Source organism: Leucopleurus acutus (assembly GCF_964270905.1).
Source record: "Leucopleurus acutus genome assembly, chromosome: 2".
Lineage (NCBI taxonomy): Eukaryota > Metazoa > Chordata > Mammalia > Artiodactyla > Delphinidae > Leucopleurus > Leucopleurus acutus.
This window is the reverse complement of record NC_139143.1, coordinates 9635459-9653971: the sequence shown is the minus strand read 5'-3', so window position 1 is coordinate 9653971 and position 18513 is coordinate 9635459. Positions and strand designations below refer to the sequence as shown.

The following is an 18513-nucleotide window of genomic DNA, read 5'->3' as shown; positions in this document are numbered from 1 at the left end:
GCTGACCACAGTGGGGAACGCCAGGTAGGCAACACTCCACTCAGCACCTGCCCTTAAAAAGGCTTCTGTTTTTATTTGGCTGTTTACACTATTTTGTTTGGTTAATTACAAAGAGGCCAATTCTTGTTCAGTATATTGAGAGATCTTTCTATAAATAAGAGTTCTCCAAAGTGGGAAGACTTGGGAGTTGGTGAATTCACTGCTGGGAGCCCCTGCATGGAAAGATCTTTTTCAGAGAGCTGTATTTTTTGAAAGCTGTTATTAGAGAACGGGTGGGCCAGATGAGTTCTAAAATCACAACTCAAAGCACCTATATTCCTATAAAATATTTATGAGATGAGTCATTTTATTCTCGTCCCTCCTTCCCATCCCCACCAGTGGTTGTGTTCCATTAACTTCAAGAACCCATCCTTATTATTTTATGATTTATAACTTTGTCTGTTCTTTAAAAATTGACTCTAATATATAATCATTTTAAATCACTAGATTATACTAAGTATATGCTGCATTTCTTTAGAAAAATGAGCAGGCGGAACTGTTGGATTTGTAAGATGTGCAGAGATAACTCTAAGAGGCCTCCTTCAAAGTAAGTAGCATGTAAATTCTATTACCGTTATCATGTATATTTATCACATGATAAGTAGGTGTATGTTTATTCAACTGCTGTCTTAACATATTTTGCTCAGAAAGTAAAATTTGCATTTACACGTAATTCCACTAGAAGGGCAACCATGCGTTACACTAAGGTTCCATTTTCATTATTCATGGTTCACACTTGAGAATTCAGCAAGGTTAATGTTTTTAGAGAGTCTTTTACAAACAGATATTCTTAGGTTTTTTTTAAAGTCTTATATTGTTAAAATTTTATATGTTAAAATGAGATTCTTTCATCCAAACTATTTACATGGTTCAAACCCTCTATCTACAAAGCGCCAGACCTTCGTCCGTGGTTGGAAGAGGTGAGACTGGAGGGGTAACCAAATGCTCACCAAGCTCCCAGGTCTCTTCTACATTTTGCCATAACTCAAAGTGAAGCCATTCAGGTGGGGCCAGTGGCTATACTAAAATGGAAAGCGGAATGCCTGAGGAGGGTAACAAACCATTTGACTGGATTTGCTCACCCTGAAGAATCCCCAGGCCGAGGATCCCTGTTAGGTTAACCTGAGAGCCTGACCTCATCTGCATGGAGACTCAGTCGTGGCCACACATCCCTGCTACAGTCGGAACTCCTGGTATGCAGGCTCCCACCCTGAGGTATCCAAACATCCAAAAATGCAAACCAGCTACTGTGTGTTTGGAGGATGCAGAGTCTCCAGTGGTGGGTGGGAGAGACAGGAAGACCCAAAGCTCAGCATTGCAAATGACCAGTTGAGGCTGCTGAACTGCACAGGCCTGTGTGAGGAGGAAGACGAGAAGGCTGGTTTGGGAAGAGCTTCCTTCTCTTCTGCTGACGATTCCCATAAAGCATCACCATCAACGCTTGCCTTCCTTCTACCTGCCCTGACACCCACCATCAGGGCCGGCGAAGGCCAAGGAAAGAGAATTCACATTCCTCACAAACCAAGAGATGACAGTCATTTGATAAGTGCTTAATGTTCTTGACCTAACTTAATGTTCAGGGTAACTTTGTGGATAATAAAACTGAAGCTTGGAGATTTTAAGTTAGACCAAAAGCTATCAAGTCCAGCACAGGAATCAGAACCCAGGACTGTCAGACTCCAGATACTCCTCATTCCTCTCTCCGCAATGTTGTGATGTCTCAGAATGCTCCCGTATCTGTTTGGTGCCTGCTCTCTCTCTGTCCAGAAGAAAGGAGGGGACACAAAAGTGGAGTCTGTTATTAGAAACTCCAGTGGATGAGGGGACAAAGGTGTTTAGAATTACCCTAAGGGAAACTGGTAGCCACGGGACAGCATGAAATTGGTGAAATACTCAAGAAAAATTACAAGCAAAAATGGGATTAAGCCAAAACCAAATTTTACTTCACAGCTTTACCCCCAACCATAATTACCCCAATCACAATGCATCTCCATAAACTCATGACCCTTAGAGGCACAGGTACTCCTTTGCCAACAATCACCAACACCAAACTTTGAGCTAACCCAGGACAGTGACGGTATCTCCTCTCACGCTGTAGCTTTTCTTCTCTCCTACATGACAGTTAGGTCTGCAGGACACCTTGCCAAGCACTTTTCATTTCGACGGATTGGAAAAGGTGATTTTAGGTTTCTGTTTTTAAAAGTTCTAATACGAGAAAGGAACAACGAGTCTGACACCGTTGCATGGAAATGTTTGTTGAAAACAATCTGAACGGCAGTGCACTGTTAAGCCTCAGTGCTAATGTGAACAGTCCATCTAGAACTAGCAAGTACCACCTGAACTTTCAGAAAACAAAGGATATTTGACCTTTCTAGGACTCCCAATATTTTTCTGTGTCCCAGGTTACTTTTTAACCTCTTTAACTAATCTTCTTTCGTTGTGTTAAGTACCTGCTAATGCAGATGGCTGTCACCTCAACACTGAGTACTGAGCTAACTATACCAGGTGATAGCCAATGGGCAGTGCTTGCTTGTATCTATAGTGGCTTTTGATTAGATGCGGTTATTAAAAATAGGAAAAGTAAGAACGTATCATAAACTGAGTGGCAATGAACGGACTGAGTATTTCAAAGGAGGGAAAGAAAGTGATTCTAATGAACAGTCGCTTACCAATTCACCTCAAAAAGCCCACCAAAATGAAAGAAATGAAGTCTCAAAGCCAGTCTCTTCCACAGATATTTTCAAAATGGTAAATAGCCTTTTTCATATGTTTAGGTCAAATGTAACTTGACATATTATTCACAGTGATAAAAACTAAAACTGTCAAGGTAAAAACATATAGAGCAAATAACTGACCAAGAAAATATTTATACATAATAAATACAAAGTTATGCATGCCAATAGGTTTTGTGGATAAACTCTAAGAGTCTAATACATAAATGAGCAAACACATTGCTGGTGGCAGCGGCATACAATGTATAACCTTTTTAGAAGCATTGATTCTACTTCTGTTAATCTCTTAAGGAATTACCTTGACTGTGGGCATGGCAAGCCTCAATGACAGCTGGGTTATTTTGGTTTTATTGGTGAAAAATTAGAAATGATCAAAACACTCATTGAGAATAATTATGTAAACTATGGAATGCCCCCTTGTAGAATACTTCATGGTCACTATAAATGATACTGACTCCCAGTGATTATAAATTTACAATTACTCATCTAAAGATAAGAGAATAAATATCTCCCTAATCAAAAAAATAAATAAATTTACAATTATAAATTATAACACTATAAATTGTGAAGCCATAAATTATAACACTATAAATTGTGAAGACATAATTGTGAAGACATACACGTATATACACACCCCACACACATATAAAGTATGTGCACACATATGCAGAGAATGATTACTTCTTGGTTAAAAGCACACAAACGTGCATACAACCAAAAAACTAAAAAGAAATACATCAAAATATTAACAATGGTAATCTGGGCCACAGAGATTATAAAACTCTGGTTCTTTGTCTTTTAAAATTTATTTTATCAGATTTTCATGTTTTTTCTACTTTTATATTTTTATAATTCTGATCACTTAGAAAGTAAAAATAAAACGTAAAAGATCACTGGGAAATAAATTTCCACCCAAAACTACACACAAATAGAGTATAACTATATTTGGGCATTATTTTCAAGATAGCATATTTCTATTTAGTTCAGAAAAAGCTTGAGAATATTTTAGTGCAATGAGCACCTTTTGTTTCTTTTCAAAGCCTTACTTTGGAGGAAGCATTACAGTGGGCCCAGTCTTTTGAAAAGTTGATGGCTACGAAATGTGAGTATCATGTACATATCATTTTTTTAATAACTAGTCAGTTTTATTCTCGGAGGAAAATGAGGGAACTTGGTAATGTATGTTTGCTGCTCCTCTCATAGCCTTCTAAACGGCAACTGCCACGGTTACAAAAAGAAACCTGAAAATAGTTTGCCATGTCAACCAGTACTATTTTCTTTGGTGTGAATTAAAGCAAGATTAGTCATTGTGAATACTTATTCTTCACAAGTATATGTGTAAAATCCCTTGGAAAATATGCTTAAATAGTAACACATACTGAAATATACTGCCTTCCTCTAGCTTTCTAAAGTTATAATTTAAAAAAAAAACTAACAATTTCCTCTTCTTAGTGCCTTGAGACGTAAGAATAAATTTGAGTTTTGATATTCTAAAAATCCTCAAAGTTTGCTTCTAACTTTATCAGTGTCTGATTTAAGTGGGACTGCATATAAGTCCATAGTTAGTTATATATAAGTGTCAGAATTCAGATGGTATAAATGGAAGATGATAGCAGTGGAGGTGAGGAAGATAAAGTCAGAGGCTCAACACAAGACACATGAAGGAGCAGTCAACTGTGTCTGGGGTAGGAAACTGGGAGGCTGTAGGAAATGATAAACACCAGAAGACAGGTACAGAGAAAAATTAGGGCGCACCCAAAGAAAATGCCTCTGTTTGCTGAACTTGGTACTTTTTTCAAAATGCAGTTTGTTCCCCTCAAATGTCTGCTACTGATTTGCTCTATACCTTTTTTTATTTGAGATTCCCTGTTAGCTCCTCTGTGAACGTTTAATCTGTTTACATCTATTGACTGTGGGAGGGGAGTTAGCTGTGATACCCAAGGTTTAAATTGGCAGGGGTGCCAGCAGTTATTCTGGGCAGGGTGCTTCCTGTCCCCCAAGGCTCGCCATGTTCCTGGGGTGCTGCCTGCTTTTCTCGACTCAAGGGCCCCCAACCCCCCACTCCTGTTCGGAGACAGCTGTCGCCACCTGGCCTCGAGGGCCGTGGCACAGGTGCGGACCCCTGGCTACTCCTACTGAAACACCTTAGCCAGCCGGCCTGGCTCTTATTCCACGGCGCCCACAGTGCTGGGACCCACAGCTCCAGGCTCTGTCACCACCTGAGGGCCCACCTCAGGTAGCAGCCCTCCCCAGTGGGCACTGAAGGCCACGCTTTCTTTCTCTGACGCCACCATCCCCGCCTCTCACTTTTCAGGTGTACCTCCTAGTTTGTGATCCGGTTTGCCAGCATGATTGCAAATTTTAAGATATGTATCCTTTTGGTCAATTTTAGGACATTGGTATAGGAGGAAGAGACTAAAGTGTATGTTCAGTTGGCTATCCTGACTGATCCTCTGTTAATAATTCAGAGTTCGTCCCAAGCCCCAGTAATCCATATTGTGCAGCATTGCCAGATTAATCTCCCTCTTGGAGTTTATTATTCTTCATCTGCAAAACGGCATAATATCATGTATCCTTTCAGCATTCCTGTGCAGGTTAAATATACACCCCCTCGCTCAATGCCTGATACAGAGGAGACACACAATGACTGAGAGTTATTTCTCTTAGAAATAAAGCGCTTGTCTTGAATAGCATTCCTTTTTCTCTGCTGCCCACCCAAAAGTCCAAAATCTCCAACTTGGTTTTCAGGACTCTATACCCAACCTAACGCACTTTCTAACACTTACCTCCTGCTCTGTCCCTACACGTGACATGCCCTTCTGCCCTTGTGATGTCTGCCCCATCTTCTACATGTCCAACTCTCCTGGTTCAGGCTTTTGCCTGTCTGTCTCCTCTATCTACCCTGCCCATCCTTAAAGGTAAAATTCAAGTTCCACTTTCTCCTCTTGGAAACCTCCTGGAAATATTTTTCTCTCTCTTTTCTATTTGATAGTATCATTATTTACTTTGCTTCTAATTATAGCAATTTCGTGTACTGGGTTTTCTCCCGCAGCTGCTTTCTCACTAGATTGTAAATTCCCTTAGCGCACAGATCACTTCTCATCCACCTTTCATCTTACCTCCCAGAGGCCGAAATTGTGCTTTGTACCTAATGGGCATGCAATAAATGTTCAATGAATAAATACAAGACAAATATTAGTAAGAAGAGATCAAAACGCCAACCATATTGTGTAAGAGTTTCTGTGCCAATCCTGGCAGCCTCATAAACTAAGTGAATAAAGTTAATTACTCAGAAAAAATGTTCAAGTGGGATCTTGGCTAGAATTAGCAATTTAGAGATCTAGCATCATAAGAATAAGTAAAGTCTAAAGAAAAGATGAGGACAGGAAGACAGCATACTGCTCTTTACAAAAATCGCCAAAAACAGGGTACTAACCTTACCAGAAATTGAATTACTGTGAAATTCATGTAAAAAATTCAACAATCATGTAATAAAAAGGTGATAAAACAAATCATTCTACGGGACACGCAATCAGAAAGATAAAACTAAGAATACAAACATTAAATGTGCCAGAGAATAGACTGTGTTTACATTAACTAAGCACAGGAGTAAAACGCATCCTCTAGCTAAGACACACAGATGCCTCCACACAGATTAAAAAGCAATTTCTAAGAATATGTAGTTCAGAAACCCACATGGCAAAGATTCTCACAAGAGGCAAATTTTGAGCTGGGACTTAAATGACTCAGATTGTTGTAAAATGATAAAGAGTTCTGACTGTAAGTACTTTAAAGATAGGAAACGGTTTTAAAAGAAGTACAGTGAAGACAAATGAGTGCTTCTTTCAATGAAGAAATGTAATGTGTAGTATTCCTCGGGATTTGGTGTGAAGACTGGTCTCATTAAAAAAATCTCCACAATGAATTAAAGAGATAGTACCCTGCAGAAGTTCCAAGTTTACAGATGATAGAAAGTCCTTCAAGTTTCCAAACATCCAAGATTTTAGGGAAAAAATTATTTTCAAATGGGCATAAAAGTAGTAATAACTTCTTTTTTTTAATTTTATTTTTGGCTGCATCGGGTCTTCGTTGCTGCCAGCGGGGGCTACTCTTCGTTGCGGTGCACGGGCTTCTCATTGCGGCGGCTTCTCTTGTTGTGGATCATGGGCTTTAGTCACGCGGGCTTCAGGAGTTGTGGCGTGTGGGCTCAGTAGTTGTGGCTCACGGGCTCTAGAGTGCAGGCTCAGTAGTTGTGGCGCACAGGCTTCCCGGACCAGGGCTCGAACCCATGTCCCCTGCATTGGCAGGCGGATTCTTAACCACTGCAATACCAGGGAAGACCAATGATCCCCTAAAAGCTGAGGACTCTACAAACTGGAAAGGTCAAGACTAAAAAATAATTAAAATCAAAACTTTGATTAATCAAAGTTTTATATTTGATTTTGATTAAAATATCAGAAAAGAATGCCAGAAAAGAATGCAGAAGGCTCATACATAAATAATATTTTTTGGCCAAATCTCAAAATATGAGGATAGAGGTTTCCCACTAATATTCGAGTAAAGTATGCTTAATATAAATAAAAATAAGTTTAAAACGGCAACTAATGCCCTTGGATGAGTCCTTCAATCTTCCATGTGTCTGGCTGACCTTCCTGGCACTGGACAGTACAGTGAAAGAGGCCTAGAGGGTCACTGTGCTCAGCTCATGTGCACCCTCTAGAGGGAGGAGAGAGACAAACAGGAAAGCCAACTAATAGCTTAATTAATTCCAGAATGTAGTAAGTACTTTGAAGAAACTAAAACCAGGTCGCATGACAAAGAAAGACAGGAGTAAGAGGGAAATTCAACGGGATGATTAGAGACAAACTGTCCAAAGGTGTAAAATTTGAGCTAAGAACTGAATGACAAGAAGCGGCCAGCCATACTGGGGTCTGGGGGCAGAGCAGCCCAAGCAGAGGAAAACCATGTTCAGAAGACCCTGAGATATGAATGAAGCTAGTGTCTTCAATTAACCAAAGAAATTCAGCCTAACAGGAGCACAGGGCCTTACAGGCCACATGAAAGACCTTAAATGCAAAGTAACAAGCATTAATGTGCTTTGAGAAATACCCTCTGAGGGTGGGGGAGGGCAAGGGAGGGGAGGAGATTAAGAGATACAAACTACTGGGTATAAAACACAGAAGACCCAAGGATGCAATGTACAGTATAGGGAATACTGCCAATGTTTTATGATAACTTTATATGGAGTATGATCTATAAAAATATCAAATCACTATGTTGTATCCCTGACACTAACATAATATTGTAAGTCAATAAAAGTACACGCTAGTTCTCTTCTGAAGAAAAGAAGCAGAGAGACTAGTTAGAAGGCTATTTCAATAAACCACGTAAGACTGGAACTCAGTAGGGAAGACAAAACCTGGAGTAATTAGCATATAGATGCTAATCGAAGCCATGGCCCTATGAGTTCACTTAGAGGGAGAGTTCAGAGAGAGGTGAGCACAGACCCAGACGTGGAGCTTAGATGCACACCAATATTTCCATATCCAGAGAAGAGGAGGAGTCTGTGAAGATGTTAAAGGAGCATCAAGTGAGTGAAGAATGACCAGGACAGCATATCATCATGGGAGGCAAAGAAGAGAGCGTTTCAGGAAGGGAGGGGTGCACTGTGTCTAAGGCTGCTGGGAAGTCAGGTAAGATGTGGAAGGAACAGCGACCATCGGGTGTGGCAACGTGAAGTCAATTGTGCCGAGATAAGAGCAGCCTGGGGGGCATGGTGGAGATGGACTGGACAAGAGGAAGCAAGGCAGATGATACAGGGAATTATTTACATAAATATTGCTGTGAAGTTCATCAGAGAAAAGCACAGAGACTGGAAGGAAGCGTGAATGCAGTCCACATTGGGCGTAAAGAGTCAGTAGTTGTTATTGGTTTTACTTGGGAAATACAGCAGCATATTTGCAGACGATGGCAACCATTAGAGAGGAAGAAACGGATGACACAGAATAGAGTGGAGGCGACTTTAAGAGCAAAGGAGAAGTGCAAGGCAACAGGGAAAGCAAAATCAGGTGGGAGCCACAAATGAACTGTTTGGCCCACCCAAAAAGCAACTGGGATCCTTTCCTCTCGGGAGGAGAGTCAGAAAGGGCCGGTACCAGCAGAGGCAGGTTGGTTGATTTGGCGGAGAGAAGGTGAGGGAATCTCCACCTAATCAAACCTGTGTTCTCAGTTAAGTTTGAAGCAGGGTCATCAGCAGCTGAGGAGAGAATGAGTTGGCATTGTGAAAGGAGGGGATAGGAAACAGTTTCTGGAGAGTTGGAGAGTCACGATATTAGGGGAGGATAGTAGGATGACAGAGGGTAATGCTGAGTGCCCATTTTAAAATTTGCAGTGATGATTTCAAGTGAGAAGGTACAATTGTGTATTCTTCCAGGGCCTGTTGTGTGCACTCCGGCACAGACACAAGAGCAGACATACAGTTAAGCCCTTCTGGATCGGCAAGGGTTCTGAATCCCAGAATTTGCATCAATCTTAATTTTGGCCAAAATCATCCTTAAATGTACTGAACGCTTCCCTCCCTTTCTCAGTGATCACAGTCACCGTGGACAGCCTTGGAAATGCCAGATGGAAAGTGTAGGATTCTCGTAGTGCTGAAGGCGCCGTAGTGCATCACGGCAGAGAGTGGACACTACAAGTCACTGGGGGATGTTGTCGTTCCCTCCTGTGTGTTCCCTCGGCTCTCCTCGTCCGTGAGATTCTGTGCTGCTCACTGGGGACTGGCAGCTCCCTACACCACCCTTTAGTCTCAGCGCTGCTGCCCACAGCTGTTGCCATGGTTCCCCTCGCCACCCCTCATACTCCCCATGCTGCCATGCCTCACCCTTCCCACTAGCACTTTTGTCTTCTTTAACTTCTCACGCATGTCCTCGCCTTGCAGGGAAAACAACAACAAACCTGGCCTTCTGTAGACCTCAATGTTCAGTTAGTACATTTTCTGTCTCGCTCTCAAGAAACCAAAAAGTAACAACTTGCCAGGTATAATCCTCTGTGCTTTGGTGCTTCCTGGATGCTGAGTAATTAGAGCCTGCCTCTTTACTTTTCAAAATCTACAGGCAGTCTCTTTAAAATACAGAAGCACGAGGGATCCAAAAGCCTGGATTAACAAACATTTCTTTACTGGGTACCTGTTACCCGTCAGGCAGCACGCAGGCGTGGGGCACGCAGAGGTGAGTGACTGCCGTGCTTGTTCTCAAAGGGCTTGCAGGCGAGCGGAGAGTAAGAGAAATAAATCAACAAACAGAACAGACTGTGGTACAGAGGGAGATACAATGAGAATGAAAATAAGTGTGGACTAGGTGCTGCTTGTCAACTGACAGGAAGCACTTATCTAACCTGCTGTGGGGACAGGGGCTTCAGAGAGATTTTCTTCAGAAACTGAGATACCAAACCTGAGTCTTAGATCAGGGTATAAAGCCCACCACACATATAGCAGGAACTGCATATACAGCAGCATGGCAGTAACACACTACCTGGCCAGGAAGAGCAAGGCGCAAACCAGGACGGTGTTCAGGCATGACAGGATGAGGCTGGAGAGGTAGACAGTGCGGTATCCTCATGGGCCTTGCAGCCACTGCCGAGAGGTAGGGGTTTTACCATTAGAGCAATGGGAAAGGTTGAAGGCTATAAATAAAGGGCCATGGCCAGATTTTCGTTTTACAGATTTTTCTCTAATAAGAGTGCAGAAAAGATTGAAAGCAGATCAGATGGATAAACTTAGGCTTTTTCAGATTAGATATTTTACAAATATTCCCCCAAAATCATAAACAAAAGTAACATGTAAAAGTAAAACCGAAGATAATGCCGTAAGTAAAACAGATAGTGTCTTTAATATACAAAGAGACCTGGAAATTCAAGAAAACAGTAACAATGCAAAAGAAAAATGGACAAAAAAATTTGAAATTCACAGAAAGAAAAGAAATGGTCTGGAATAAAGAAAACATGTTTAAGCATTAATATTTTTAAAACACAAATTTAAATAACTACAAGTCACTAGTCTTACCCAATCTGATTGGGAAGGAAGGAGTGTGTAGACATGTCAACACTGCTATTACTAATGAAAAACAATGAAATATTTCTGAAAGCAATTTTACAATAGGTATCAAGAGTCTCCAGGGCTTCCCTGATGGCGCAGTGGTTGGGAGTCCGCCTGCCAATGCAGGGGACACGGGCTCACGCCCCGGTCCGGGAGGATCCCACATGCTGCGGAGCGGCTGGGCCCGTGAGCCATGGCCGCTGAGCCTGCGCGTCCGGAGCCTGTGCTCCGCAGCGGGAGGGACCGCAGCAGTGAGAGACCCGCGTACCATAAAAAAAAAAAAAAAAAAAAGAGTCTCCAAAAATATTACATCATCAATCTAGTAATTCTACTCTTTTAATTCTAGGGAAGTAATTAGAGACTCAAAGATTTATAAACCAAAATGGTCAATGTAGAATACGTTACAACATATAAAGGGGAAATAATCTAAATATTCGATAATGGTAGCACGGCTAAATATAATACAGTGTAGTAGTCCTGCAATGGACTGTTACATGACCTTTAAGAGTAAACAGGAGGGAAAAAAAGAGTAAATAAGAGAAAGTGTTTGCTACACCATATTAAGTATGAAAGAGTGATACAAAATTGCTTTCATTGTATAATGCCAATAAGGTAATTTGAGAGTGTGTCTGTATTTGTGAAGATGAATGAATACTGTTTAGGTAGAAAGTTAAATGAATACTGTTTAGGTAGGAAGTTAAACATGAACAAAGGACTGAAAGAGTGAAAGGAAATATATCAAGTTGTTAACAAATTTCTGTATTTAAGTTGCTTTTATAATAATACAGCAAACAGAAGTTAGGAGAAAACCCAGAAATGATTAATATCATACAAGCCAAACCAGAGAATTTCAATAAAACAGACTTATTTTAAAACTTCACAGAGGCTGGTAGAATTATGGAATTCATTTTCCCCAGTGGTACATATTAAAAATAAAATGGATTTAACATAGTTTTAGACACTTTTCTGGTGGCAGACTGCCACACAGCCCATTTTTAGGATTTAATGATGCCATGAGCCTTGCCGCCTTGCAGAAAACAATCCTGGAATAGATGGGCCACCATTCTGACTCAGACAAGAGGAATGTCATATTTCCTTTCTATTTACATCAAGATACCAGCATGTGTCACAGAAATACTAATTTCAGTGACTAAGTTGTAAAGAACACACTAGGGAGTCCCAAAGGCACCACTCTCATTCTTCAAGGAAAAAGCGCACACTAGGTGTGACATAAACCTAGTTCCTCCAGCTTCTCAGTTTAATGAGCAGTTCTCCTGTTTATCCCTATTACTCTGCTCAAGCAGAATCACGGTCTCTGGAGCGTTAGTGCTCAGAAAGGAGCATCATTTAAAACCTCAGAACGGGCCGCACTGGGCTGCATCGCCTAATTTGGAAAAGGCTTTCCCACCTTGTAATCCCCTTGTTGTATGAGTCAATAGAAATTCTAAAGTGAGCAATTCAGTTCTGACTTTAATAACTGCTTGGATTCCTAGAACACTTTCTTTTTCTTATAAATTTATTTATTTATTTTGGCTGCGTTGGGTCTCCATTGCTGAGCGCAGGCTTTCTCTAGTTGCAGCGAGCGGGGGGCTACTCTTCCTTGCAGTGCACGGGCTTCTGTTCTCATTGCGGTGACTTCCCTTGTTGTGGAACACGGGCTTTAGGTGCGTGGGCTTCAGTAGTTGTGGCACGTGGGCTCATAGCCGTGTCTCACGGGCTCTAGAGCGCAGACTCAGTAGTTGTGGTGCTCGGGCTTAGTTGCTCTGAAGCATGTGGGATCTTCCGAGACCAGGGCTCGAACCCAAATCCCCTGCATTGGCAGGCGGATTCTTAACCACTGCGCCACTAGGGAAGTCCCCCTGGAACACTTTTGTACAACTATTTTCAGCTGCTTAACTTACATAGCATAACAATTAGCCTAATGAAGACAAAATTCTATAAAACATACCAACCATGTGAGCTACTTGTTCTACACACCAGAGTTCTATCCATAATATCAGTTCAAGCGGTCCAGGTCAGCTTTCACTAGGATATGATACAGTAGTACATGGTACTACAATCTCACTAATCTACAAGAAAGGTGCATTTCTTGTTCATGCTACACAATGACTGGGTCAACTGTAGCTCTGTTGCAGGTCTTTATTCTGGCCTTCAGACTAAAGGAGCAGCTCTTCCAGAACGCGTCCTTTTCACGTTTTTTTTTTTTTCTTTTTTTGGGGGAGGAGCAATGGCAGAACCACCTGATAGTCCCCCTGAAGCCTTCTGCCCGACCTGCACATGACACTGTGCATGGGTGTCACTGGTTGACACAAGTCCAACGAGCAAGGCTGAAATAAGTGGGACATGAAAGTACAATCCTCCTCCAAGAAGGGCAGGAATAACTGAGAACAATACCACCGTCTACCGCATCGGGTATCTATATAAAAATATATGTGGGGCTTCCCTGGTGGCGCAGTGGTTGAGAGTCCGCCTGCCGATGCAGGCGACGAGGGTTCGTGCCCCGGTCCAGGAGGATCCCACATGCCGCGGAGCGGCTGGGCCCGTGAGCCATGGCCACTGAGCCTGCGCGTCTGGAGCCTGTGCTCCACGGCGGGAGAGGCCGCGGCAGTGAGAGGCCCGAGTACCGCAAAAAAAAAAGAAAAAGAGTTAAAAAATATATGTGGCACCACACGGATGGGCTCCTCAGCAGAGGACTTGGGAATGTTGAGAACTGTTGAACCATTCGGCCAGCCCCAGAAGACCCTTCCTCCACTTAATCAGGAGGGAAGGTGAAAAAGGCAGATACAGATGCAGGCAGCTTCTAGAATAAGAATCCCTAAACATTTTACTATACAGTTAAGCTAAACATAAATATAAACACAAATTTGGAATACTATAACATGTAATCTAACACTGGTTTCCAAATTATCCCCCCACCTGCCCCCCACCCCATCCGCTTAACCCACGCAAGCAGCCTGGTGGCTAAGTCTCATTCCAGGATCTGTAGATGTCATCTGGTAGCTTGTTTTTTTTTCCTATTCCATAACTCATTTATTTTAGGATCCTTATTTTCTGTTCCTAATGAAGCACTCAGTCAAAATTTCTCTAAGTACAAAGTATAAAAAATTGCTTTTTATTTTCTTAAATAGGATTCTAGTTCTTTCAATATACACGGCAAATTACTAGCTTCCAGCTTCACTTGTTATGCCAGAAATGGCTTTCTGTTTTGATTTGTTTTGTTTTTTGGCTTGCCTACCCATTCAGCTGTTTCTCTAACAGGAATACCGATTGCTACATCTGTATTCTCTGACCCCAGCTTTCTGTGTCTGTGATGAGGTGAGGCACATCTTAAAGTTAATTGTTGTGAAAACAAACTTCTTGTTTTAAGTGTAAGGTAAAATATATTCCCCCGTTGGGTAGAAATACCAAATCCATATCCTTTCCCTGTTACATTTTTATACAAGCCCTACCCCCATCTCGTCTGTCCTCTCAACTCAAACAATGCTTCTTTTGAACCATCTCCCACCCAATGTCGTGAAGGCCACACTTGTTCCCATGATACTAATGAGCCAAGCTCTAATTCTGTGTCTTCCTAGGATAGCACATTTCTTGCAGATCACCAGCTTTCCCCAACCCTAATGCCTCCTTAGAAGGTGTTATTAGAATCTGCCTCTGTTTGAGTTTTTCTCTTGAATACAGAATACCTTAATTTTTGTCTTTATTTTTGTATCAGTGCTGACAGAGCAGTAGAAGCCAAGGAGTCAAGGAGCCTGGCTTTCTGGTGCTAGGAAACTCATTAGATCCAATCTCTAATGTGAAGATCTAGGAAAATATGATTTTACTCACCATTGCTATTCCCTCTGATTACTATTATTTCTTGTAACAGTTAACAATACTAAGATACTGTTAGTCAAATTCCTATGTTTCATCACGTGTTCAATGCGCCTACATACACATTTCTGTCACTATCATTGGAAAGTTACATTGCCTTATCATTTAGCAATTCAATTTCTCAGATATGCCAAGAGACTTCCTAGTCACCAAAAGAAGTTTAATATTTTTCTCAGAGGGTTCATCTTGAATCTTGAGAATACTTGATCCCCCCAAAGATTCTGACTAATGTGTTAGATTTGTGAAAACTCACTTAACCCTCTTCTTCAAACACTGGTGCCCACAAGATAGTGGCTCAATTGGGAAAGTTCCTCCCACACGTTTGCCCCTATCTTCCCACTTCAGAAAAGACCAGAGCTAAAGATGCCCATTGATCCTGGCATCAAGTGTCACTTAATGGTTGTTCTGCACATCCTCACTGTCCTGTTCTGGATTTTGAGGTAGTTTCCAACACCCTATCTGAATTCCATTCCCTGCCTCATCCTTCATTTCTGGTGTGAACCACAAACCATGGATATGAAGTCGAATTGTTCATTATCCATGTTCTCCTGCTCTAACTGGATATGAGAAACACCCCAGGCTACACAGCCTCATCAGTTTATCACTTCTACATGGTCTGGACATTTTCCTTTCAACCCTGACCTGCCTGTTTAGATTCTAAACCTTGCTCTTACCCTCCAGGTTGTATTGAGGTTTTAGATTTTTCATGTCAGGTTCATGATCAGAGCTCTCTCCCACTGAGGTCATTTAAGTCCTGTTTCTGGGTCCTTGTGACCTATTCCATCCTAGACCCAGCCACACTAGTGGGCATTTTGCTCTGAGTAACACGGAATAAAGGAATGAAGGAATGATCCCACCACTAACTGGCACTGTCAAAACATGCTTCAGATGCATAGATGTAACTAAGATGTAGGGGGTGTGTGTGTGTGTGTGTGTGTGTGTGTGTGTGTGTGTATCATTATATAATACTCACTTGTTAAATAATTTGGGAGCTCTGATTCAGATGTTAGTTTTAAACTGCATTACAAATTGTTCAGATATTTTTAGGATGCTGACCCAGGAAAATAAAATGATTTCTCCTCTACTTTTAGATGGTCCGGTAGTCTACGCAGCATACTTAAAAATGGAGCACAGTGATGAAAATATTAAATTCTGGATGGCGTGTGAAACCTATAAGAAAGTTGCCTCACAGAGGAGCAGAACTTCTAGGGCCAAGAAGCTTTATAGGACTTACATCCAGCCACAGTCCCCTAGAGAGGTAACCACACCTGACAATGCCGGCAACCGGAAATCAATACACCCCAGGAAAGTGTTAGTGTCTGTCAAGCACACGTATGTGCCAGCACTTTACATCCAGTACCTCCTATATTGCTATGTAGTCAGTATTGTTAACCTTATTTTACAGATAAGAAACCTGAGAATCTGAGAAGTTAATTTAACTTCTTCAGTGTCACACAGCAGTTAAGTAGGAAAGTTAGGCCTGTCTGGCTCCAAAGCCTCTCCTCATTAAGTTATCTTAATTCCCAGGAAAGTGAAAAGAAAAAAAAAAAAGAAGTCCTTGTAAAAATTGACCCTGCTACAAGAAACAACAGATAGAATAGACGTGGTGACTTCCCCAGTGGGGGTGGGCAAAGTGTGCCATCACCGCTCACCTTAGTTTAAAACCAGCAAACCCAGCGAACATTCACACCGACATGCCTGCCAATCACTTACAACTGGAGGAAGGAAATAAAGAGTCATGAATGAAACGGACACCCTGAGACTCCTGCTGGTGGAGAGAAAACGAGGAATGAAAGTTCTGGTCAAGAGGATAAGGGTAGAGGGTGGTTCATGAGATTCCTGTCTTTCAGGAGAGTCCAACATTACCGACTTGTTCCTCAAAACTCTTGTCTGGAAAATACTTGGTTTATTGAATAACCACTTCTCTCCTCTATTTCTCCACTTCTCTTCACTTTCTTCCCATTTCAGGGCATAGTCAGTTAAATCAACGTTCATGACTGTTTAAGGAAGATAAACTTCAAAATAGCCCCGATTTCCCTTTTCTTCATAAACTCCTTGCTTGCAGACTCCACTAACACACCACTTGCATCTGCCTAAGGAAGCAACGGTTTCTGGTATTTCCCTGGTCTTGGCCCTCATGTTTTGTTGTGGTGGGGGGCGGGGGGGGGGTGTTTTTTTTAAAATCTGGGATGTGGAGTTGGATGTTTACTTTTTCAAAAGCAAGTAGCTTATCTCTTATCAGTCTTTTAAGATACCAATGAAACTGCAAACAATATTACCCTATTCCACTGAAAAGGAGAGGAGGAAAAAAATTAAACCTTTCCATTCCATTTTCAACTTCAATTATGCCTACTTATGTTCTACATGTAATTTCACTTTTCAGATTAACATTGACAGTTCGACAAGAGAAACCATCATCAAGAATATTCAAGAACCCACTCAAACGTGTTTTGAAGAGGCTCAAAAAATAGTGCATATGCACATGGAAAGGGATTCCTATCCCAGGTTTCTAAAGTCAGAAATGTACCAGAAACTTCTGAAGACTATTCAACCCAACAACAATTCTTGACCACCACTCAAAAGTTTAAATTGAAGCTGGTATACTGAAAGTCCTGGCTTTGTGCTTTTAATATATATATATATATATATATATATATATATATATATATATATATATATATATATAAATCTGGGCTTCCTGGTGGCGCAGTGGTTAAGAAGAATCCACTTGCCAATGCAGGGGACATGGGTTTGAGCCCTGGGCCGGGAAGATCCCACATGCTGTGGAGCAACTAAGCCCGTGCGCCACAACTACTGAGCCTGCACTCTAGACCCCATGAGCCACAACTACTGAAGTCCGCGTGCCTAGAGCCTAAGCTCTGCAACAGGAGAAGCCACCGCAATGAGAAGCCTGCGCACCACAACAAAGAGTAGCCCCCACTCGCCGCAACTAGAGAAAGCCCGCGTGCAGCAACAAAGACCCAATGCAGCCAAAAATAAATAAATTAAATACATAAATTAAAAAAAATCAGAAATGGAGTAGGAATGAAATAGAAGAAATCAAACTATAAATTGATTTCTAGTTCTCAAAGAGAAACAGATCCTGAAAGGATGGACTACAGAACTCTTATAACATGAATAACACAATTTATGGCATACCTACATAGCTCACTTAATATGCAAGGAGAAGGAAGGTCTTTCTTCATGACAACAGTGCGATAAAGTTTTGACTGTAGAAATCCAACTAGATGGATGTTTTCTTATTAATGAAATTTTTCTGTCATAATGCACAGATCAATTCTTTAAAAACTGTAGCTATATGAGTTTTGTCTCTAGTGTAAATGTACTCTTTAGAGTGCTTGTAATAACTTTAATTAGTAGACAAATTTGGTACTCAAAGTATAATCAATTGTATTATATCATAAGTCATATAAAAAGATGTGTTCTTGAGAGATATTTTACCTATAAAATCTTCCTACTATTACTTTCATAACTGAACTTCTATATTGCATATATCTTCTACATGTGAAAAATTCCAAATGAGTCTAAGCTATTTAAATGTATGAATTTCCTCATTTATTTTCATACTTATATTGCTATAGGGTAGAAAATTTGGTTCCTATATTTTGAGGGTTTTCTCCTCACAATTTGAATCCATCATGATGGTCTTGATAATCAATAATTCCAAATATAAACTAAAAACTTTATAAATATGTGATTTTTTTCAAAGACATGATAAAGTAATTTTTCTGGTAAAAGACTGTTTTTATCTTCCCTGTC

General features: G+C 41.1%; 1 protein-coding gene across 1 annotated transcript; it reads left to right on the top strand.

Annotated features, from left to right (window-relative positions):
- Positions 1–521: 521 nt before the first annotated feature.
- Positions 522–17302, top strand: RGS13 (regulator of G protein signaling 13; the record flags this gene model as incomplete). Its single annotated transcript, XM_082832893.1, has 4 exons — positions 522–586; positions 3812–3873; positions 15825–15991; positions 17117–17302. The coding sequence occupies 4 exons, from the start codon at positions 522–524 to the stop codon at positions 17300–17302; spliced, it is 480 nt and encodes a 159-aa protein (XP_082689019.1).
- Positions 17303–18513: the final 1211 nt, after the last annotated feature.